This window comes from Nuphar pumila, chromosome 5 (assembly GCF_984573655.1).
Source record: "Nuphar pumila chromosome 5, dmNupPumi1.hap1.1, whole genome shotgun sequence".
Classification (NCBI taxonomy): Eukaryota; Viridiplantae; Streptophyta; class Magnoliopsida; order Nymphaeales; family Nymphaeaceae; genus Nuphar; species Nuphar pumila.
In genome coordinates, this window is record NC_143253.1 from 128,015,772 (window position 1) to 128,037,795 (window position 22,024).

Genomic DNA, 22,024 nt, shown 5'->3' on the forward strand with positions numbered 1-22,024 from the left:
AAAAGTATAATAGTAATTTCTTTAACAAGGATCGGAGGATGAGGCAGGAAGAGGGCAAAAATAAGTTATTCACCGCCTCCGTCTTGACACTGGTTTTTATTTTAACCTCCATCCCAGATCTATTTTTCATTTCATGTCCTCCATCTTCTGTCCAAGCGGGTCGGGGGCGAGGCCTCGTTTCCCCGGTCCACTGCCATCCCTAGTTGGTAAACAGCCGTTCCGCGCTTTTCGGTCGTTCGACTCGGGAAAGAGGATCTCTTTAAGCGATACCGGATCTGGACTCCGAACCCGTCTCTCCTGTATACCCCGCGAGGCGGTTCAAGACTCGCGGTTTCCAAAATTCGCACCCTCTTCTCTCTGTTTTTTTCTTTGCTTGCAAGGGAGGGAAAAGGAAGGGAACTGAAGTGGGGTGGAGGAGAGGGTTCGCGGCTGTCCGGAGCGGTGATCGTCGTCGTCTGACGATCGCGACGATAGCCGGAGACGCCTCCGACAGCCTCCCGTGTTCTGGCCGCCTCCGATCGACGGAGCCGCTTTCCGATGGAGGAGTTGCTCATCTGCAGCGACGACGAGTACTTCAGCGACTGTGATTCCTTCGACGGCATCGAGCAAGACGACTCCTCGTGGCCCTCCACTAGCGTCTCCAAGGTTAAGGTACGTGCCGGCAGCCGAGTGCGATTCCGACGTCGTCTCCTCTCTGTTTGTAGTCTCGTCAACGATCGGCTCGGTTTCTCGATGTCTGTGGTTTAGGGTTTAGCGTGAATTTGGTGGTGTTGTTTGCTTGTTTAACGTGAAAAGGAAATTGTGTTTTCGGATAAACTTTTTTTTTTTGAGCTTTTTGTCTTCAATTCAGTGATCTCTTGCACGCCTTGTGTTTTAGCTACAGGGAGGTTTTTAAATACAAGAATCATATGCCGTTGCTCTCAAATCATTCACTTTTTGGTGTTTGATGATCCCCACAGATAGGCTGCATGCTGAATGCAGGTGGATAAATCATTCATTCTAGATTCCGTGTCATACTAAATTGGGGATAAGCACGCACCTAGGTGGTCAAATCTTGGTCAAGCCTAGATTGGTTAGCTTGATCTTAAACTCTCTCAGGTGAGTCCAATTTGCTTTTGTTCGAACCCAAATAACTACAGACACCTAGATGTGTAATTTTGAAAAGCAGTAGGCAAGGCTTTGCCGTTAGGTGACTGGAATCTCTATGTGAGATGGACTAAGCAACGGGTTGGGCAAACACACTTTAAGAACGTTGCAAATTTTTTCCCCTCCCTGCTTTGTATTAATTAAATACATCTCTTTTAGTATTGAATGAGAAGGAATGGAAACAACTTGATCAAATGCATAATAAAATCATACAATTAACAATGAAACACCAAAAACTACACCCACATATATGAAAGCATGGACTTATTAAGGGTTTTATAAATTTAAGTCATTGCTTATAAATATGGGTGCTTCATAAATTTAAAAGTCACTGCTTATAAATATCGACCAAGTGTCAACGACAACTAGCCTTTTTTTTATTGAAAGAAATAACAACTAAGAAGCAGATTACAATTAAAAGTAACAAGTGAGAGAGTTAAACATTATGACAAACTTAGGGTAATTGTACTGCTATTTCAACATTTTTTCAAGAAATGAGCTGCTATTTTGGACTGGAATACCAAATACGTTTGCTTATTCAATTTTGGGGATTGTGGTATATATGCAACGTCTTCTCAGACGTAGGCCACATCTTGTGCATGCCATCTTTATAATGCTTGACAGATTATGAGAATATCTCTCCTACCTTGTAGAATATAAATGCTTTATACAGCGTGCCTTTAATTGAAGAATCGTTTGCAGTAGTGCTTTGTCAATCCTGTGCTTTCTAAAGTCTGAAGCTTGCATTTTAGTCATGATAACTAATCTGTCCTTTTCTCTCTTGATAATGGTCTTAAACATAATCTCAAGACTTTAGTTAGATGTAGATTCACACGTTCCTTCTATGTTCCGTTTCCGGCAAAAAATGTTGTTTAAATCATCTTTTGGCCTTTTCAGGTTATTACAAAAGCATCTCTTTTGGCAGCACAGGTACATGCTATACTTCTTAGCAGTTTGCATGTCAAGTATTGTACTTCATTTGGAATGGCGCTTTGGTTCTTTCCCAAATGTACTGTAAGAGAGCTTTGTTATATGCAATTTTTGTTGGTTTTAAAGCATAGTTGGCAAACCTGTGACTCGGACTTGGATCACCCTACCCTTGACTCATGGGTCAGCTGGTAGACTCGATAACTCAGACGGGTTAGGACCTACATTTTTTTAGTTTTTTTTTTTAATAATAACTTAAATATTGAATTTAACACTATGATTTCTACCATATGAATGTAAATAATCAAAATCCAAGGCTCAAGCAGCAAATTCACCAAAATCAAAGCATTAAAGGACAAAAACTACATGCACATTGGAGTGATTGCACACAAAGACAAACAAAATTGCACAAATATCACTTTGTAGATTTACATTATTTACATCAAAATGAAAAAAATAAAAAAAGATTCACACAGACATGGTACACAATAAGGTGAAAAACACCCAAAATGTGCATAGAGAGAGAGAGAGAGAGAGAGAGAGAGAGAGAGAGAGAGAGAGAGAGAGAGAGAGAGAGAGAGAGAGAGAGAGAGAGAGAGAGAGAGAGCGACTGTTGCCGGCGTTCATCAGTGGTCGCCGGTGTTCATTGATGTCCACCAGCAGTGATGATGGTGGCAAAAATGGATGGGAGGTACCGGAGGTGGAGGGTTTCTGGAAAATGGGGAAGGAGGGGAAGAGTCGACTGACTCGAGCCCCATAATATAATTTAAAGTCGGTTTGTCTCGGAATGAACCGGCATGCATACCGGTTCGGCTCGGTGAATCGGGTCAGAACCGGTATGTTTGAAACAATCTTGGACTGTTCGATCCAGCATAGACTCGGTGAGTTGCCGAATCAGTGCCGAGTCGGGCAATTCCTGAATGATTCCATCCTGAACCTGGTTAAAACAGGTTTGGGCTGAATCGGCGGCCAAACTGCTAGACGATCCTATCCGACTTGGACGATTCCCAAGTCAGATCCCCGGGTTTGCCAACTATGTTTTGAAGCTTTCTAATTGCTGGTTTTTAACCATCAGTATAATTTCATTTTTTTTCAGGAAAACTAGTTTCTTGTTATCAAGTGAATTATTTTGACACATTTTTGTAAATTATGATGGCATTTGCTTCCCATTTTCCTTTATGTAATGAATATGTATGTTTTATGACTGGAGAACCTCCACTCCTCTTTGCAGAAGTTCCTTAGATGTTGACCCTCAACTCCAAAGGAACCTTGCCCTCTTGTTGATTTTAAGGTTTTTTAGTTGCCAGCTTTTTGAACATAAAAATACTTTCATTGTTTCAAGGAAACTTGTTTCTTGTTATCAAGTGAATTTGTTTTCACACATTTCCTTAATTGTGATTGCTTTCATTTTCGTTTATCTAATTAATATGTATGTATTATGTTCCTGGATATTCCATTGTGTTTAAGCCATTAAACCAAGACATTGATTATCAAACTGCTAAATTCCATCCTATTGTATACTTCTCCTACTTTGTTTCTATCTATGCTTATCTGAACTGATTTAAAATGATCAACAGAGAGAAGATATACAGAGAATGATGGATTTACTAACTTTGAAGGAACAACATGCAAGAACTCTACTAATTTATCATCGGTGGGATGTTGAGAGGCTGTTGTCAGTGCTTGTAGAGAAGGGGAAAGATCACTTATTTAGGGAGGCGGGGATTATTTTGTTGGAATCACATAACCAAACTTCCTTACACTCACAAACAAGGATGACATGTGATATCTGTATTGAAGAGGTGTCCTCAGCTGAAGCTACAACCATGGACTGCGGGCACAGCTTCTGCAATAATTGTAAGAATCAATTGCCAATGTTATGATAGTGTTTGTTGGGATATTTTTTTTTGTTGAAAATTGAGGATTTGTTTGTGCTTTTCTATTGTCAGGCTGGACAGAGCATTTTATTGTGAGGATTAGTGAGGGACAAAGTCGGCGCATAAGATGCATGGCACACAAGTGTAATGGTATATGTGATGAAGCCATTGTCAGAAATCTTGTCAATGCCACGGATCCTGAAGTCGCAGATCGTTTTGAAAGGTTTCTTTTGGAGTCCTATATTGAGGACAATAGCAAGGTTAAGTGGTGCCCAAGTGTTCCACACTGTGGAAATGCAATTCTTGTCGAAGAGAGTTCTTGTTGTGAGGTAGAATGTGCATGTGGACTGCAGTTCTGTTTTAATTGCTCATCCGAAGCACACTCACCTTGTTCGTGCCTGATGTGGGGTCTCTGGAGCAAGAAATTTAAGGATGAGTCAGAGACTATCAATTGGATGACTGATCATACAAAGCCCTGCCCAAAGTGTCACAAACCTGTGGAAAAGAATGGTGGATGCAACCATGTTACTTGTCTCTGTGGGCAGTCATTTTGGTACTGGCTTGTTTACCTTTTTCTTTGTTGGCATTTATAATTAAAAAAGATCAGCTTTTCATTTTTTGTGTTTTTCAGTAAGGTATTTAAATTTCAATGTTTCTATATGTGATTGATTATGAACTAGTTGAATGTTTCTGTTCATAACAATTACATGTTCTTAGAAGTGCAAATTCATGTGAGTTCACTGCTATGTCATACAGACTCGGCTAGGAGGTCGACACACCTGCGTCGACACGCCCCGACATGGGTGCGGACATGGACACGGGGCAGACTCAGTCAACAAGTGTCAGACTCGGTCAATGCACCTGGGCCGAGTCCGTCCACTTTATAAACTCGGTCAACGCACCTGGGAGAGGGGAGGCAGGAGGTCGGCGACCTCCTGCCGGTGTCTCCGGCGCGCTGGGAGACGAGGAGGGTGTGTGTCGGGATTTATCAGAGGGCAGCCAGGCCGCCGGTGAACAGAAGAGGACGAGGGAAGGAGAAGAAGAAGACTGCCGACCGACTAAGCACAGACGGCAGGAGGCGTTGCCCCTGTCGGCCTGCCGGAAAGCAAGAGGCAGGGGCCGACCAACTTAACATAGGTGGCAGGGAGGGGCTTGACCCCTCCACTGCGAAAAAAAAGAGGGAGATAGCGAGGTGGGGGCAGGGGTTTGTACCCTGCCGACCGAAAATGCAAAGGCGGCAGGGGCTTTGCCCCCATCAACCAGAAGTAACAGGCGACAGAGGCAAAACCCCTATCGTCCTGCTGTGAAGAAGACGAAGAAGATGAAGACAGATGAAGAAAAGAAGAAAACAAAGGCAGAAGAAAACAATAGAAGAAGAAGAGAGGGGTTGGGGATTACCTGAAAAAGGAGTCGGCGAAAGGGGGTCGTCGCCGTGGAAGAGGGTGGTCGCCGGCGCAGGGTTCCCGGGTGTAACGCCCCAAAATTTCAAACCTTTCAGAAAACAGACAAGAGACTAGAAAAATCTTTCCTTTTAGAGTTTGTTTATGAAATCAGTGGAAGACTATTCTTTTTTTAAATTCAGAAAGGCAAGCTGACAACTTTAGGCACGTTAGCTAAAAAACAACAAACAACAACAACTACGCCTTCATCTCAAAACAATTGGGGTCGACGATATGAACCAAAAAGAAAATCATTCTGGGTCTTCCACATGAATCCTTCTCCTCCAATCATTTCTATCCAATGCCATGTCTTCGGTGAGGTTTAAAGCATTCATATCCTTTCCTATCATCTCCATCCAAGTCTTCTTAGGCCTACCCCGACCTCTTTTAACTAATATATTTTCCCATTTCTCCATCCTTCTAACTGGAGCATCATTAGGCCTTCGCCGAATATGTCCAATCTCTCTCATCTTATTTTCAATGGATGCAACACCTACCTTCTTACGTATCTCCTCGTTTCGAATCTTATCTTTTATTGTATTTCCACACATCCACCTAAGCATAGGCATCTCAGCTATACTCATTTTTTGAATATGATGTCTCTTGGCAGCCCAACATTTCGTACCATATAGTAAAGCGGGCCTAATTGTCGTCATATAAAACTTTTCCTTCAACCGCAATGGCATTCTACGATCGCACAACACTCCAGTTGCACTTTTCCATTTCATCTACCCAACCTTTATCCTATGATTTACATCTCCATCAATTTCTCCATAGTTTTGAATGATAGATCCCAAATATTTGAAACAGTCATCCACCGGTATTTCTTGCTCACCAAGCTTGACTACACTCCCATCACTACTTCATTGCTTACTAAACCGACATTCCATATATTCTGTCTTACTCTTACTCAACTTAAAACCTCTTGCTTCCAATGTCTGTCTCCATAATTCTAACTTAGCATTAACCCCAGCTCTAGACTCATCAATCAAAACAATATCATCAGCAAACAACATACACCACGATACATTTTCTTGAATTGATCTCGTAAGCTCATCCATCACTATAGCAAATAGGAAAGGGCTTAATGCAGATCCTTGATGTAACCCAACCGTTATAGGAAAATTGGTTGTCACCCCTCTACAAATGCGGACATTGGTTACTACTCCTTCGTACATATCTTTAATTATACTAATGTACTTGAGAGAAACACCTTTCTTCATCATTGTCCACCAGAGAACATCCCTAGGTACTCTATCATATGTCTTCTCCAAATCAATAAAAACCATATGCAAATCTTTTTTCCTCTATTTATATCTTTCAATAAGTTGTCTAAGAAGATGTATAGCTTCCATAGTTGATCTTCCAGGCATAAAACCAAATTGATTCTCTGATATCATGACAACCTTCCTCAACCTATACTCAATCACCCTCTCCCAAAGTTTCATAGTATGACTCATGAGTTTTATACCACGATAGTTTGTGCAATCTTGTATATCACCCTTATTCTTATATAGAGGCACCAAAGTACTCTTCCTCCACTCATTAGGCATCTTATTTGTCTGCCAAATCTTGTTAAAAAGATTTGTCAACCATTCTAAACCTTTCTCACCTAAGCATTTTCAAGTCTCGATAGGTATACCATCTGGGCCAACTGTCCTTCTTGATTTCATTTTCTTCAAAGCCTCTGCAATTTCTTTCTTTTGAATCTTGCGCATGAAATCACAATTCATCTCATGAAAAGGAATGGAGAAGTCTCCAAGATCCTGAGCATGACTTCCATTAAATAGCTTATCAAAATAATCTTTCCATCTCTTTTTAATCTCCTCATCTTTGACTAAAACCCTTTGCGTTTCATTTTTTATACATCTAACCATACTCAGATCCCTCGATTTCTTATCTCTCATCTTTGCAAGCCTATAAATATCGTTCTCGCCCTCTTTGGTATCCAACTTGTCATAAACCTTCTTATATACCTTATCCCTCGCGTTTCGAACTATTTTTTTAGCTTCCTTCTTTGCTATCGTATACTTCTCCAAATTCTCATTATCACGACTCTTACTTAGATTTCTATGACTCTCTTTTAACCTTAATAGCTAATTTGACATCCTCGTTCCACCATGATGTATCCTTACCTAGCGGTGCACCACCTTTAGACTCACCCAATACCTCCTTAGCCACCTTTCTCATGCCACCCACTATCTTATTCCACATTGATTCTTAATCCTCCTAGAGCCCTTGCTGACCTGCTGTCAGCAAACAACGTGGAGGCAGGGGGCTGCACCCCTGCCTGTCGACGGTTCAGGCAGAGGCAGGGGTTGCGCCCCTGCCTTCCAAAAAATCGGACAGAGGCAGGAGCTGCTCTCCTGCCTTCCGAAAATGAGAGTAGGCAGGGGTTGTGCCCCTGCCTGACAAGGTGGAAGAGAGGCAGGGGGCTTCACCCTTGCCTGTCGAAGGAGCAAGGCGGCATGGGCGAGGCCCATGCCCGTCGATCAAAAAAGGGTGTGGCAGGGGGCTTCACCCTTACCTGCCGAAATTAGCGGAGGCAGGGGCGACGCCCCTGCCTACTAGAACGAGAAGGCGTAGGGAGGGGGCTCGGCCCCTCCTCCGCCAAACTAAGGGTGCAGGGAGGGGCTCGGCCCGTCCCCTGCAAAACGAGTGCACAGGGAGGGGCTTGGCCCATCCCTGCCAAAGGGTACGTAGGGAAGGGGCTCAACCCCTCCCTTGCATACAGGGAGGGGGCTCCGCCCCTTCCCTGTCGTTGGAAGGTGCAGGGAGGGTCGCAACCCCTCCCCTGAACAACGAGGGTGTAGGGAGGGGGCTCGACCCCTCCCCTACTGAAAAAGGGAGCAGGGAGTGGCTCAACCCCCTCTCCTGCCGTAAAAGGGTGCAAGGAGGAGGCTGGGCCCCTCCCCTGCTAAAGATGGTGCAGGGAGGGGGTTTGACCCCTCCCTTGGCCTCAGGGAGCAGAGGGAAGGCTCAACCCCTCCCTTGCCAAAAAGGAGACGCAGGGAGGGGGCTCAACCCCTCTGTTAAATTATGTATATATTAATATATATATATATACATATACTTATATATATATACATTTGTATATATAAGTATATATATACATATATGTATATATACATAATTTATTTTCTTTTTCTGTACAACCAAAAACCCGATAGGGGTGTTTTGGTAATTTACCATGTATTTTTTCTTTTTCTTTCTTTTTCCCCTTTTTTTTTTTCCTTTTTTATTTCTTATTTTTCTTTTTGTAGGACCATAAGGGGCCCCACCCATCTAGTCGTTGGGGCCCCAACGATCATATTTATGACCGTTGGGGCTCCCAACGACTAAAAGGGAGCCCCCCTTTATGGTCTCCTTTTTAGCTCTCCTCCTCTATAAATAGAGGAGGCTCTCACTTGTAATGGTATGGGGTTTTCACCCTTCTCTTTCTTTCTTCAATAATATTCAACTTATGACTTTAAGTCATTTTCTACTTTTGTGAGTTTTGTGTGTACACCTTTAGTGTTTGTGTTCTTGGCTCTTGTGGTCACTCTTAAAGAGTGCTCTTGCTCTATTGGTGCTTCCGCCTTTTTCATTACATGGTATCAGAGCTCGGTTGGTGATTGGGCTTCTCTTTGTTATCTTGGGACGTGTGCCTCTCAAGCTTTTGAAGAAAGGAAGAATATTTGGTGCCGATGGAACGTGATTCTAAAGTTGAGCTTTCTTTTAAGCTCAATGGGTCCAATTATCTTATATGGGCCTCTGCTATGGAAAATCATCTAAGAGGTTAGAAACTTTGGGGTTTTGTTATGGGAACTACTCCCGAACCCTCTCTTGTTCTCACTAAAATCGAAAATGAGGTTGAAAAAGCTTTAGATGGCGATGAGCGCATCAAAGCTATCAATGACCATCAATCCAAAGTTGAGGATTGGGAGAGTAATCATGCCAAAATTTTGGCATGGTTTATGAACAATGTAGACCTTAAAAATTGTGCTAATATTGCCAAATTTAGAAGGGCCAATGAGGCATGGTTTTTCCTTAAGGGTATGTATACCCAAAAGGATCTTGCTCGACAATTTTTTTTTCAAAATAAAATCCGTTCCACCAAACAAATGGATATGAGTGTCCGAGACTACTTTAGCTCTCTAACCCCTCTTTGGGATGAACTTGCTCTTCTTGAGCCTAAATGGGTGGCTTCGGAAGATATTGAGTTAAGAAGTGAGCAAATTGAAAATGAGCACTTTTTCCAATTTCTTCATGGTCTTCGACCGGAATTTGAACAAGTTAGGGCATCCCTTCTCCATAGAAGTAAAGCCTTACCCATTGAAGACGCCCTTGCCGAAATATGCCAAGAAGAAACTCGACTTGGCCTAAGCGTTAAGAGTGATGAAGTTTTGGCCGTTACTAGGCCCGGATCAAATGTAAAAGCATATAGACCTCCTCACTTTAACAAAAATAATGGGCCTAGAAAGAGAGTGATATGTCATTATTGTAATGAACCGGGACACATTAGACCGGTTTGTCCCAAACTTAAGGGAAAAGTAGCCGCGGTTGGAGAAAATTCTCCAAAGAAGGAAGAAGAAAGTGCCAAAGAGGGAGATATCAAAGAAACTCTTAATCATATTTTCGAAGTTCTCCAACATCTTCTCAAGACTTCTTCTTCAACATCCGGAGCCGCCATCGCCTATTCTTCATCACCTCCAGGTATGTGGATACTAGACTCCGGTGCTTCTTTTCATATGACATCTCATAAAAACTCTCTTTCAAATGTTTTTTCCGAACCCATATCCTCTTATGTTTCAACGGCCGATGGAACATCCTTGAAAATTGAAAGTATTGGAACACTTGATTTTAAAAATTCTCAAAACTTTTCTTTCCTAAAGTAAGAATCGTTCCAAAAATTAATCTAAATCTTTTTTCCGTTTTCCAAATCACCGATCATGGATGCCAAGTCTCTTTCTCACCTAAAGATTGCACCGTGCAGGATCTTCAGTCAAGGAAGCTGATTGGGCAAGGCCATAGAAGGGTGATCTCTATTTTATGGATTTTTTGACTCTTCCATCTAAGTCATCTTGCAATCTTGTAAAGGACAAAAGTATTGGAATTTGGCATGAGAGACTTGGTCATCCAAATTTTGTAAAAATGTCTCTTTTTCCTTTTTTGAACAATACTTGTAAAGACAATCACATGACTTGTAAAGATTGCATTTTTGGGAAATATAAAGCTGCTCCATTTCCTCAAAGAAGTTATTTCACCACTCGGCCTTTTGAACTAGTTCATTCCGATGTGTGGGGACCTTCCCCTATTTTGTCTAAAGGAGGATTTTCGTACTATGTGGTCTTTATTGATGACTTCACTCGATTTACATGGATTTATTTCCTAAGTCGCAAATCCGAAGTTTTCTCCTTCTTTAAAGAATTCCATGCGATGGTTAAAAATCAATTTTTGGGAAACCTATCAATTCTTAGGTCCGATTCGGGAGGCGAATACATGTCCAATGAATTTCAAAGCTATTTAAAAGAAAATGGAATTTGTCATCAACGTTCTTGTCCCAACACTCCGCAACAAAATGGTCTTGCGGAAAGAAAGCATAGACACATAATAAAAACCACAAGAACGTTATTAATTTCAAAAAATATTCCAAAATCCTTTTGGGCTGAAGAGGTTCTATCCTCAACGTACCTTATCAATAGAACCCCTTCATCTTCTTTGAAAAATCCTTCTCCATTTGAAAAACTTTACAATATGTCTCCCGATTATAAAAGACTAAGAATTTTTGGATGTAAATACTTTGTTCTAACTCACAAAAATGATAAACTTTCTCCTAGGGCTATTGAATGTATTTTCTTAGGATATGGCGAAAAAAAAAGGTTATCGATGTTTTGACATACTAAAAAACAAACTTTATATTTCAAAAGATGTCACATTCCTAGAAGAAGAAAATGGTTTTTCGCACCAACCAAATGAAAATATTGATTATTCCTTTTTATTTGACTTGTTGCCTCAAGAAAACATCATAGATGATCATTTTGATCCTAGTGAACCTCTCATTGAAGATCATTTTGAACATCCAAATGATGATCAAAATTTAGAAGAAAATGTTTCAAGACAAATACAAGTCTACTCTAGAAGGAATGAAAGAAATCCACATTGTGCCCTTGAAAAATTCTCTTAAAGTGAGTCAATCGAAGAAACCTCTCAAAGAAGATCAAATCGTATTTCCAAAGTACCAAATAGATTTGTATCTTATGATTCTTTTTCTCCAAAATTTCGAGCATGTCTACTTGCTCTTCACTCCTTTCATGAACCATCTCATTACAATGATGCTAAACAATATGCCCATTGGAATGAAGCTATGGAACTTGAACTTAATGCTCTTAAAAAGGCACAAACTTGGGAAATCATTGATCCACCCAATGGCAAGAAACCCATTGGATGTAGATGGGTTTTTAAAGTAAAAACTAAGAGTGATGATTCATTAGAAAGATATAAGGCTAGGTTAGTAGCCAAAGGATATGCCCAAGAGTATGGGGTAGATTATGATGAAACTTTTGCCCCAGTTGCTCGAATGACTAGTGTTCGAGCTTTTATTGCTATAGCCTCTGTTAAAAAATGACCAATTTTTCAACTTGATGTCAAAAATGCCTTTTTGAATGAAAATTTAAATAAAGAAGTTTATATGAAACCTCCTCAAGGTATGAATTTAAATGGAAAATTTTAAAATTAAAAAAGGCCTTATATGGACTTAAGCAAGCTCCTAAAGCTTGGTACGACAAGTTTAGTAATGTATTAATCAATTTAGGATTTACTTCTTGCTATACTGACACTGTTCTTTTTGTTAAGAAGATAGGTGACTCCATTGTTATGCTTTTGCTATATGTTGATGATATGATCATCACTGGGAATGACAAAAAGGGGGTAAATGATGTAAAGTCTATGTTAAAAGAAACTTTTGATATGTCTGATCTTGGATACTTGAGATATTTTTTAGGAATTGAAGTGGCTTATTCCGCGCGATGATACATCATATCTCAAATGAAATTAGCTGCAGAAATTTGTACCAAATCAGGAATATCTGATGAAAAGAAAGTTGAAACTCCCGAAGTTATCAATGCAAAACTGAGACTTGAGGATGGTGTTCTTCTTGAGGATCCAACCCCCTTCCGTCAATTAATTGGATCCCTCACTTATCTATCCATCAAACGTCCAGATATAACTCATGCGGTTCATGCAGCAAGCCAATTTCAGCATGCACCTACTTCGGTTCATATGGCGGCCGTAATGAGAATTGTGCGATACATCAAAAATACCATCTCCAAGGGACTCTTCTTATCCTCTTCCTCATCTCTTGAGTTAACTGCTTTTATTGATGCTGACTGGGGAGGAAATCCCAATGATCGTATCTCAATTACGGGTCTTTGCATTTTTTTAGGTGAATCTCTCATTTCGTGGAGATGCAAGAAGCAGTAGAAGGTCTCACTATCATCCACTGAAGCTGAATATCGGGCCATGCCAATGACAACTATGAAAATCGTATGGCTCCGAAGTCTCCTTGGTGACATGGGCGTCCTCATTTCCACTCCCACCAAGCTCTGCTGTGATAACAAAAGTGCGATATACATTGCAAACAATTATATTTTTCATGAGCGGACCAAGCATATCGAAATGGATTGCCATTATGTTCGAGACGAATATCTCAAAGGAACCATCACATTGCCATATGTTACTTCAGAATATCAACTGACTGACTTCTTCACCAAGGCGCTCCCAACTCCACATTTTATGTTTCTTCTTAGCAAACTTTCGGTCTTCTCCCCGTAAAGTTTGAGGGGGGGTGTTAAATTATGGATATATTAATATATATATATACATATACTTATATATATATACATTCGTATATATATAAGTATATATATACATATATGTATATATACATAATTTATTTTCTTTTTCTGTACAACCAAAAACCCGATAGGGGTGTTTTGGTAATTTACCATGTATTTTTTCCTTTTTTGTAATTTTTCTTTTTCTTTCTTTTTCCTCTTTTTTCTTTTCCTTTTTTATTTCTTATTTTTCTTTTTGTAGGACCATAAGGGGCCCCACCCATCTAGTCGTTGGGGCCCCAACGATCATATTTATGACCGTTGGGGCTCCCAACGACTAGAAGGGAGCCCCCCTTTATGGTCTCCTTTTTAGCTCTCCTCCTCTATAAATAGAGGAGGCTCTCACTTGTAATGGTATGGGGTTTTCACCCTTCTCTTTCTTTCTTCAATAATATTCAACTTATGACTTTAAGTCATTTTCTGCTTTTGTGAGTTTTGTGTGTACACCTTTAGTGTTTGTGTTCTTGGCTCTTGTGGTCACTCTTAAATAGTGCTCTTGCTCTTTTGGTGCTTCCGCCTTTTTCATTACACCCTCCCCCACCAAATACGGCACGCATGGAGTTGCTCGACCCCTCCCCTGCAAACAGAGGCATCAGGAGGGGGCTGGGCCCCTCCCTCGCAAAACACATCGCAGGGAGGGGGCTCTGCTCCTCCCCCGCGATTTAAGGCAACAAGGAGGGGGCTTTGCCCCTCCCTTGCGATTGAGGGAGGCAGGGAGGTAGCTCAGCCCCTCCTTGTGCAAACGGAGAAGTGAGGGAGAGAGAGACAAAAGGAAAAGGAGAAGAAGAGAAAAAGGGTGCGTACCTGGAGGTCGCTGGTGGGAAGGTCGCCGGCGTGCGTGTGTCGCCGGAGGCCGCTGCTCGGCAAAAGCAAGGAGAGTGGGAGATGCGGTCGAGGGGAGAGAGTGTACAGAGAGAAACGAGAGAGAGAGAGGGGAAAGGGGGTTTCTATTTGAAACCCCTCTCCTGCCTCGCTGTCTTTAGAAAGCACGAGAGGCGGTGCCTCCGTTGGGTCCGGATCCGACCCGAATCCAAGCCCTTTTTTTTAGGTTTTTACACTGGGGAAGGTGGGTCTCTGGCAGGCGAGGTGCGCACAGGGGGGCGGGAACGAACAAGAGGATAGAGAGAGGAAATCAGGGTTGCTCGGGGAGAGAATGGGAGAGACAGGAGGTGAGAGGTGCTCGCCGGACTGAGCTTGCCGGCGAGATGGGGCTTTGGCGAGGGCTCGGGAGAGGGTGTGTTCGAGAGAGAAGAGGGAGGCAGAGAGGGAGAGAGCTCCGGGAAGGCTCTTCCGGCGATGGCATAGGGGGAGGAGAGGGTAACAGAGAGGGAGAGCGAGCGGCGAGAGGGGGGAAGGTCGGGCGATGGGGAGAGAGAAAGAGCAGCTGGAGGGTTTTGCGTAATGCAAACCCTCCCCTAGGTGCTGTAAATAAGCACGGGGAGGGGTATTAAAAGTACCCGGATCGGGTATGGGTCGAAACGGTAACCTGGTCCGGATCCGGGTCGGGTCTGGATCCGACCCAGCTCCAATTATATATATATAGGTGCGGATGCAGGTGCGGCTATGGGTGCGGATGCGGTGATGCGGCACTTTAAAAAACTTGGTGCGGGGAGTATATATATATATAAATTTTTTAACAGTTTTAAGTTAATTCTACGTGTATTTGTGTGCATTTATGTATTTATATATATATAATATAGATAAAAATAGACTTGATTAGGGTTAACTGAATCTACTTTTGGATAGAAATGGACCTCGGTGTGGTTGACTTCACCTAATACAAAGGAAGCTGTGTCCAAGTGTCGCACCCGCCTGGGTGCGACGCGGGTGCAGTGCCCTTTTAGAAAAGTTCGTGTGACACACACACACACACACACACACACACATATATATATATATATATATATATATATATATATATATATATATATATATATATATATATATATATATATCCGAGTTACCGTGTCCAAAATTTTTGAAATTGCGCTGCACCCGCACCCGCACCCATGTGACATAGGTTCACTGTTTTCTTATCGATGGTCTTCTTTGTTTACCATTTTGCATTTATTTTATTCTTGTCTTTATCTGTCATGCATGCATATTGGCATTTAATGGTTTTGCATTGCGGAATTGATGTGTTTATTTTAGGAATTAGGATGCATTTATTTTGTTTAAGTGAACTTGCACGCATATGATCTCTGCATTCACATGCATGCAAGATCAATTGAACCTTAGTAATCCTTCTCAAATCAATGTAACATTTTGGAAGTCATTGAATGAATTTCATCCTCTCATGTTTTGCACTCATTAATTTGGCTTCCAGATCTTACATGTTATAAGCTCACATATCATTTTCGGCCACTCTTCTCCAGCACCTTTCAGCATGCATGTCTGAGAACCACACATCTCATATGCTGATCAAGCTTTTAACCACCCCTTTGTATCATAGCTGCACCTAAAGTTGTAATATGGAACCCATTGGACGGTTCTAAAAAATTTTCTGCTTGATGCTATTTTTAGGATATTTGTGCTGGTTTACATATGAAAATTGTAAGATGGTCGATGCTGCAAGCCACCTAGTTTGATGCTAATATCCAGTTTTCTTCAATGTTGTAAATATTGTATCGGAAAATCTCTGAATACAAGTGTATCATGCTGTATCGTATGATATGGGAGAAAAAGGTATTTAATTTTTTCAAAAATAATAAAAAAATCACAAAAAATATTAAGAAAAATGTTCAAAAGTCAATAACATATATGATAGAATATAGAAGCATTACATGACTGCAAAAGTCAAACGGCTCAAAAGTTCAGTATATAAACCCATAAAGTCAATAACTTAGAAGTTCACTACAACTACATAGTTGACTACATGACTTAAAAAGTGAAAAGACTCAAAAGTTTTCACTACAACAAGTCTCATCAATCGTTTTCATTATCAAACTTTCCTCATTCATAATCAGAAATAACATCTTGTTGTGAGTCAATTGAGGCTTGTGCTTCTTATTGCCATTCATCTGAATTAGATTCTGCATTGTGTTGTGCCAATAGGGATGCACAACCATCCGAGCTAGCTCGAGTTCGCTCGATCTTGACTCATTTAAGCTCGGCTCGAACTTGTTTGAAAAATAAATGAGTCGAGATTGAACATGGTTTCAGGCTCGAAACACATAAACGAGCTGAGCTTGAACTGGCAGTCCAGCTCGAATAAGCTCGGTAAGCCCGATTAGGCTCAGTTCACATAGTTATATAAAAAAATTAGATTTATATATCTATGTATTTTGTTCATAATCATAACAGAAAGAAGGGTCTTACCTTAGTGGTTAACGCATTGGTCATCTTTGGAAGAGGCATGAGTTCAAATCCCACTGTTTACATCTCTTTTAAAAGGCATTTTATGCCATTTTCAAAAAATTTAGGAACATTTTTAAATTAAAGGTTTTCAGCTTGAGCCGATCCCGAGCCATGGTTGTTCAAGCTTGGTTCGAGCTCGAGCCGAGCTTGAACAACCTGTTTTCCTTCACAAGCCGAGCCGAGCCAGCCAAAGCTCGGCTCGAACCCAGCTCATGTGCATCCCTATGTGCCAGTGCATGAAGGCCTTGCGCACATGTCATTTTTTGTAATCTTGCTTCTCTCCTTTTATATATCTCACTCAAATTGACAGATATTATAGTACATGCATCATTTGAAACTCGCATACATAGTCGTACTAGAGCATCAGGTTCTCGAACAATGTGTTGTTTCATGCAATGCAAACCTCCATTAATTAGCAAAATCTGAATCTCAAAATATTACGTTGCCCGAAATCATCGACAATCTCACAAAACGGTCACACTAGATCATCAACACGTGCAATCATTGCTAAATCTAATTTTCACAAATACAATTAACTAAAACTTGAAATAAAATATCATTGCTCATCAAAGTCAAAATGTTTACAACTTTACATAATACAATGATAGGACCAAAAAAATGCCATAGAAGGTTACAGATTAAAGATCTCTCTCTCTCTCTCTCTCTCACACACACACACACACATATATATATATTAGCTTAATGATTTTCTTTATTTGCTACAGCGTCCACGAGCTTGAGATGTTGATGGTTCATCTTCATCTTCTGAATCAAGAACACACGTGAAAACTGTCTTTTTATTAATAGTGGTTTATTCTTTAAACTATTTGCTAGTTAACTATTATTCAGGATGGTTTCATGTGGCATGATGATCCAACTATAACTTTTTCTTTTAGTGGACAAAAAAAGGGGTTCCATTTGTTATGTGATTAAAATGTTTGAAGATTAATCATTGTTTCGTTATTACTTTTCTGGCCTCCTTAAAATCTGACAGAAAGTCTCCTGTGGTTCCAAGAAGAAACATATTTTCCATCTGGAATGAAGTTTTTCTGAATTGTTTGTGGTGAAGACTCTTCAATTAATTTGGATTTTTTATTTTCTAGTAAAGGGCTTTCTTCGTTTCGCTCATTGATTTGTGTGCCTATTTAGTTATTTGTTCAGTTGGTTGGTTATTATTTTACAATTTTAATTTTGAAATACCAAAAGTATGATTTTCCAAGAAAAGCAAAGTCCCAACTGAGTTTGTCACTTGAGAAGACAAACTTCAATTCATTTGCACTCTTTTTTTGTTAGTTTTTTATTTGTGATTATTAATATAGTCCTTTTTTCAATTTCTTACTTATTTCATTGTGACTTTTGTTGGACCTGAACATCTGTCGACCAATCCAATTTTGTTCTTTGATGGGCATCACCCCCTGCGTAAGCCAAAGCTTGGCGACTCCTTGGGGTCGGGGGGTAAGCCCTCAGAGTTTTACGCTGACAGGACAGCGACCATAAGTGCAGCAGGCTGAGCCAGCGCGGCTGGGTTTCTGCGTCTTGGGCGGTTTTTCCAAGTAAAAATAAGAAAAAAAGGGCTACACAGGATTTTCTGAGGTTGAGGTATGGGTGGCCTGCTGGGTGGGTTGATAGGTCTTATCATGTTTGCTCAATTACTTGGGCTCATCTGTCAGAGAAGGTGTAGTGTCTGGTTGAAGTCAAACTCAACCCAGTTTTATTGGGAGGGGTTCTTTCACTCTCATCATAAACATGGATGGTGGTATTGCCTGTCTTCATGTTTGAGAATATGACAACATTGTAGGCATATCATAAGTTTAAAGCACATATAGTATATATAATACAAATTGAATGGGCTGTACTTTAGCCTACAAAATTTGTATGCATGAATGCTAGGGGATTTTCCTGATTTCTCATTTAGGCAGCTTCCACTTGCTCGTTTGCCTTTTCTTTCCTAGTTTTGATCACATCCATTTTAGCTTTCTTCCTGCCTCAGCAAGAGTTTCAGAAATGAAGACTTTTTTCTTTTAAGCAAAAGAAAATTTGTAATTTTTTAAATGTCTTCTTGTGCTCAGTTGGTTGTGTGGTGCTGCTACTGGTCTCGCACATGATTGGAAAAGGATTGTAGGCCATACTTGTGGGCGTTACAAAGAACATGAGAAGATAGCTGAAAAGGCAAAACGAGAATTAGATCGATACATGCATTATCATTCACGGTATAAAGCCCATATAGATTCCTTCAAGCTTGAGACCAAGCTGAAGGAGTCTGTGGAGAACAAGATTTCAACTTCAGAAAACAAAGAAACGGGGGTCAGAGATTATTCTTGGCTCATAAATGGGCTTCATAAACTTTTCAGATCCAGACGTGTACTTTCTTATTCATATTCCTTTGCATTTTACATGTTTGGTGAGCTTTTTAAGGATGAATTGTCAGAGAAGGAAAGAGAACTGAAGCAGCACCTCTTTGAGGATCAGCAGCAACAGCTTGAGGGAACTGTTGAGAAGCTCTCTAAGCTTATCGAGGAACCTTTTGATGAGTTACCCAAGAGTATGGTTTTGGAAATAAGGATGCACATCGTCAATCTGACTGTTCTCATAGATAATCTCTGCCAAAAAATGTGAGTTACGATTATGGCTTTCAAATGTTGAGTTGAGTGGCTTTACTCGCCTTTTTCCTGAATCTGATTTTACCTGTAGGTATGAGTGCATCGAAAATGATTTATTGGGTTCTCTGCGATCATCAAGCCATACTGTTGCACCATACTGCTCAGAGGGTGTGGGAAGAGCTTCAGAGTTTGCTATTTCTCAAAAGTTTTGGCAGTACAAAAACCAGTACTGACAACCGCTTTCTGGATGCTTATGATTCGAGCATGACAGCAACTGGTCAGTATTTCTGGAGTTGTCAAAATCTTTGGTTGCTTATATCTTAATTGCTTTCCCTGGGGCTCATAATTCATTCATATTATTTCAATGTTCTGGGAAAACATTTAGCAACTTAGGACTTTGGTCATTTATAGAACGGGCTTTTGTTTGTTCCATTGCTTTCTTTCTCCTTTTGGGCCTTTCATGTCCTGGTAGTTAGCAATTACGTGTTGACGGTTCTTATATTTCTTTGTTTCAGACCCATTTCTTTCATTTCTTCACTTGATCTTTCACTTCTGTGTGGCAGCATGTGCGTCTGACACAGAGTTACCAGAAGCTTCTTAGATAGGTGGGAAGCTCGCTTCAGAAGCGTGAAACTCCTCGCTTCCGAAACTTGATGAGAACCTCGATTCCCCCACGCTTCTCCTATGCTTTCCACACACTTCATTTACTCATCTTATATGTTCTCTTACTCAACTTTTTATGTTTTTTGTGTTTTCTCTCACTCCTCACTTGCTTCCATGTGCTTTCTCTAAATTGGTAATCATCATTTTTAGATTTTGTTAAAAATTTAATTCTTACACTAAAAAATCATGAAATTTAATATTAGTCACTTTTATTTTAGTTTTTATTTGTGTTTCATTATGATTCACATTCAATTATTATATATATATTTTTATTCCTCGCTTTCCAGCTTCCTATATATTTTAAAATGCATCGCTTCTCGCTTCCGCTTCCCGTATCGTTTCCCGCTTTCGCTTCCTAGTCTGGCAACCTTGGTCTGACATCTTGAATGCACATTGTGTTGATCTGCATCTACTTCTATGTGAAAGATTTACTTTTTGTTCTACCTTTTGCTGATTAATTTCCTTCTCTTCTTGATTTTGCAATTCCTGTTTTTTTTTCATTTAGTGTAATTGGAATAGAATTTGGAGAATAAGACAGTTCATGTCTTTCAAAAGCTACTGACGTGTTACGGGCATGCAATTACGGCTTACAAAGTGTACAGCTAATCCAGATGAGGCCAAATGTTCGAACCATAAGTGGGCTCGTGAAGTTTTGATCTGAATCTTCCTGCAGATGTAATTGACGAGTTACGGGTTGTGTTTCTTATCATTCCAAAGTGTACAGCTAATCCACCGAGGTACTTATTCAACATTCAGGGAAGAAGTATTTTGCTGCATCCTCAAACTTTTGTTCTCTTCCTTTCAGATGCTGAGATTTTTTAATTTAATAGAGATATGGTGCTAAAATCGTATAGAGGCTTAACTGCTATTCTATGTGCATGTGTATATCTTCTTGAAGGACAAATTGACTACAATTTATTTTTTTCAATGAGAATAGATATTTGTTATCCAGCAAGGCTTCTGTTTATACCTCCATAGAAGAGGGTACGTTTTCTGTATACAGGCCCTAAGAAACCATATAGAATTTTAGGGGCTTATTAGGCTTTGTTTGGGAGCCGGAGATGGCGATTTAATAAATGCCACCAACGCTCACCTACCCCGCCTAGTATTTGGAAATCTGGATGTGGGAGACGGGAGTTGTGATGAGAGTGGAAATGACAGTTGAGATCTCTTTTCAACTGCATCCTAACCAGGATGTAATTGACAACTCCATCCTCATCACCCATTCCCTTTTCCACTCCCATCACTCCTCTCATCTCTTGTCAAACGCCAACTCCCAAACAGAGCCTTAAATATTTAGATAAGAAAGTGGGTTCATTTTCTGCTCAAATTGAGTTGAGTTGCACTATTCATACTGATAACAGAATCGCTCAATATAGCTAGATGTTTGAAGAACATTATGAGGCAGAGTTTACTTCGTCAGATTGTTGAAGAACTAAGATGCAAAGTTTAAAATACAGCAGCCGCAGCCACAACTGCTGTTGCAACAGCAACAACCGAAGTGCCATAGCCGCAGCAGACTGCACACACAACACACGCCTGCATGCACAACCTGTTGTTATTTGGCTCAAAATTATGTCTGTTTGTAAAACAGAGGTTTTTGGTCAAATAACCCCTTCATTTGCCTAGTTATTTGGAAAAGCATTTTGAAGGGAAAAAGCTTATTTTATGAAAATTGTTTAGTCCTATTGATCACTTTTGATAAACTCCATGAGTTGAAAATGAAGAGAGTAGCATAAGGTCTTCAAAGGCATTTGATCTTGGGCTTGTCAAATGAACTTTGAATATTAAATATTGATTGGGTCCTGGCCTTGGCTTTGGATTGCAAAATTATGAGTTGTGATTTGCGAATTTCTTTTGTGACTTGCGAAATTCCTCTTGGCTTGCGAAATTCCTTTGTGACTTGCGTTTAGAGTTAGCTTCAACGTGTCAATACGTTGGGACGGTTTGTGCACGTGGTACCCTGTTTTGGTCGGTGCTTGCACTTGAAACGAGCTTTAAAAGATGAAAAAGAATTGCAAAACTTCTTCTTTCCTGTGCTTGTCAAATGAACTTTGAATCTTAAATATTGAATATTGATTCGGTCTCGGCCTTGGCCTTGGATTGCAAAATTATGAGTTGCGACTTGCGAAATTTCTCTT

The 22,024-nt window shown here is 40.4% G+C and overlaps 1 protein-coding gene across 2 annotated transcripts; it reads left to right on the plus strand.

The window, feature by feature from the left end:
- The first annotated feature begins 360 nt into the window (after positions 1–360).
- Positions 361–20,827, plus strand: LOC149838644 (putative E3 ubiquitin-protein ligase ARI2). Of its 2 annotated transcripts, none has more exons than XM_090006723.1 (7): positions 361–651; positions 2,044–2,076; positions 3,651–3,930; positions 4,023–4,503; positions 18,690–19,232; positions 19,312–19,497; positions 20,389–20,827. In XM_090006723.1, exons 1-6 carry the CDS (start codon positions 538–540, stop codon positions 19,451–19,453), a joined length of 1,593 nt encoding a protein of 530 aa, XP_089862849.1. In that variant the 5' UTR covers positions 361–537; the 3' UTR covers positions 19,454–19,497; positions 20,389–20,827. The 2 variants fall into 2 exon arrangements, with proteins under 2 accessions (XP_089862849.1, XP_089862850.1); XM_090006724.1 differs by having other exon boundaries at positions 417–645.
- The last annotated feature ends 1,197 nt before the right edge of the window (positions 20,828–22,024 follow it).

Excerpts from the sequence above, each read along its gene's own strand:
- LOC149838644 (XM_090006723.1), top strand. The coding sequence starts at position 538 with ATGGAGGAGTTGCTCATCTGCAGCGACGACGAGTACTTCAGCGACTGT. Across the intron at positions 3,931-4,022 it reads GCACAGCTTCTGCAATAATT|GCTGGACAGAGCATTTTATT; the intron begins GTAAGAATCAAT and ends TTCTATTGTCAG. Across the intron at positions 19,233-19,311 it reads GATAATCTCTGCCAAAAAAT|GTATGAGTGCATCGAAAATG; the intron begins GTGAGTTACGAT and ends TTTTACCTGTAG.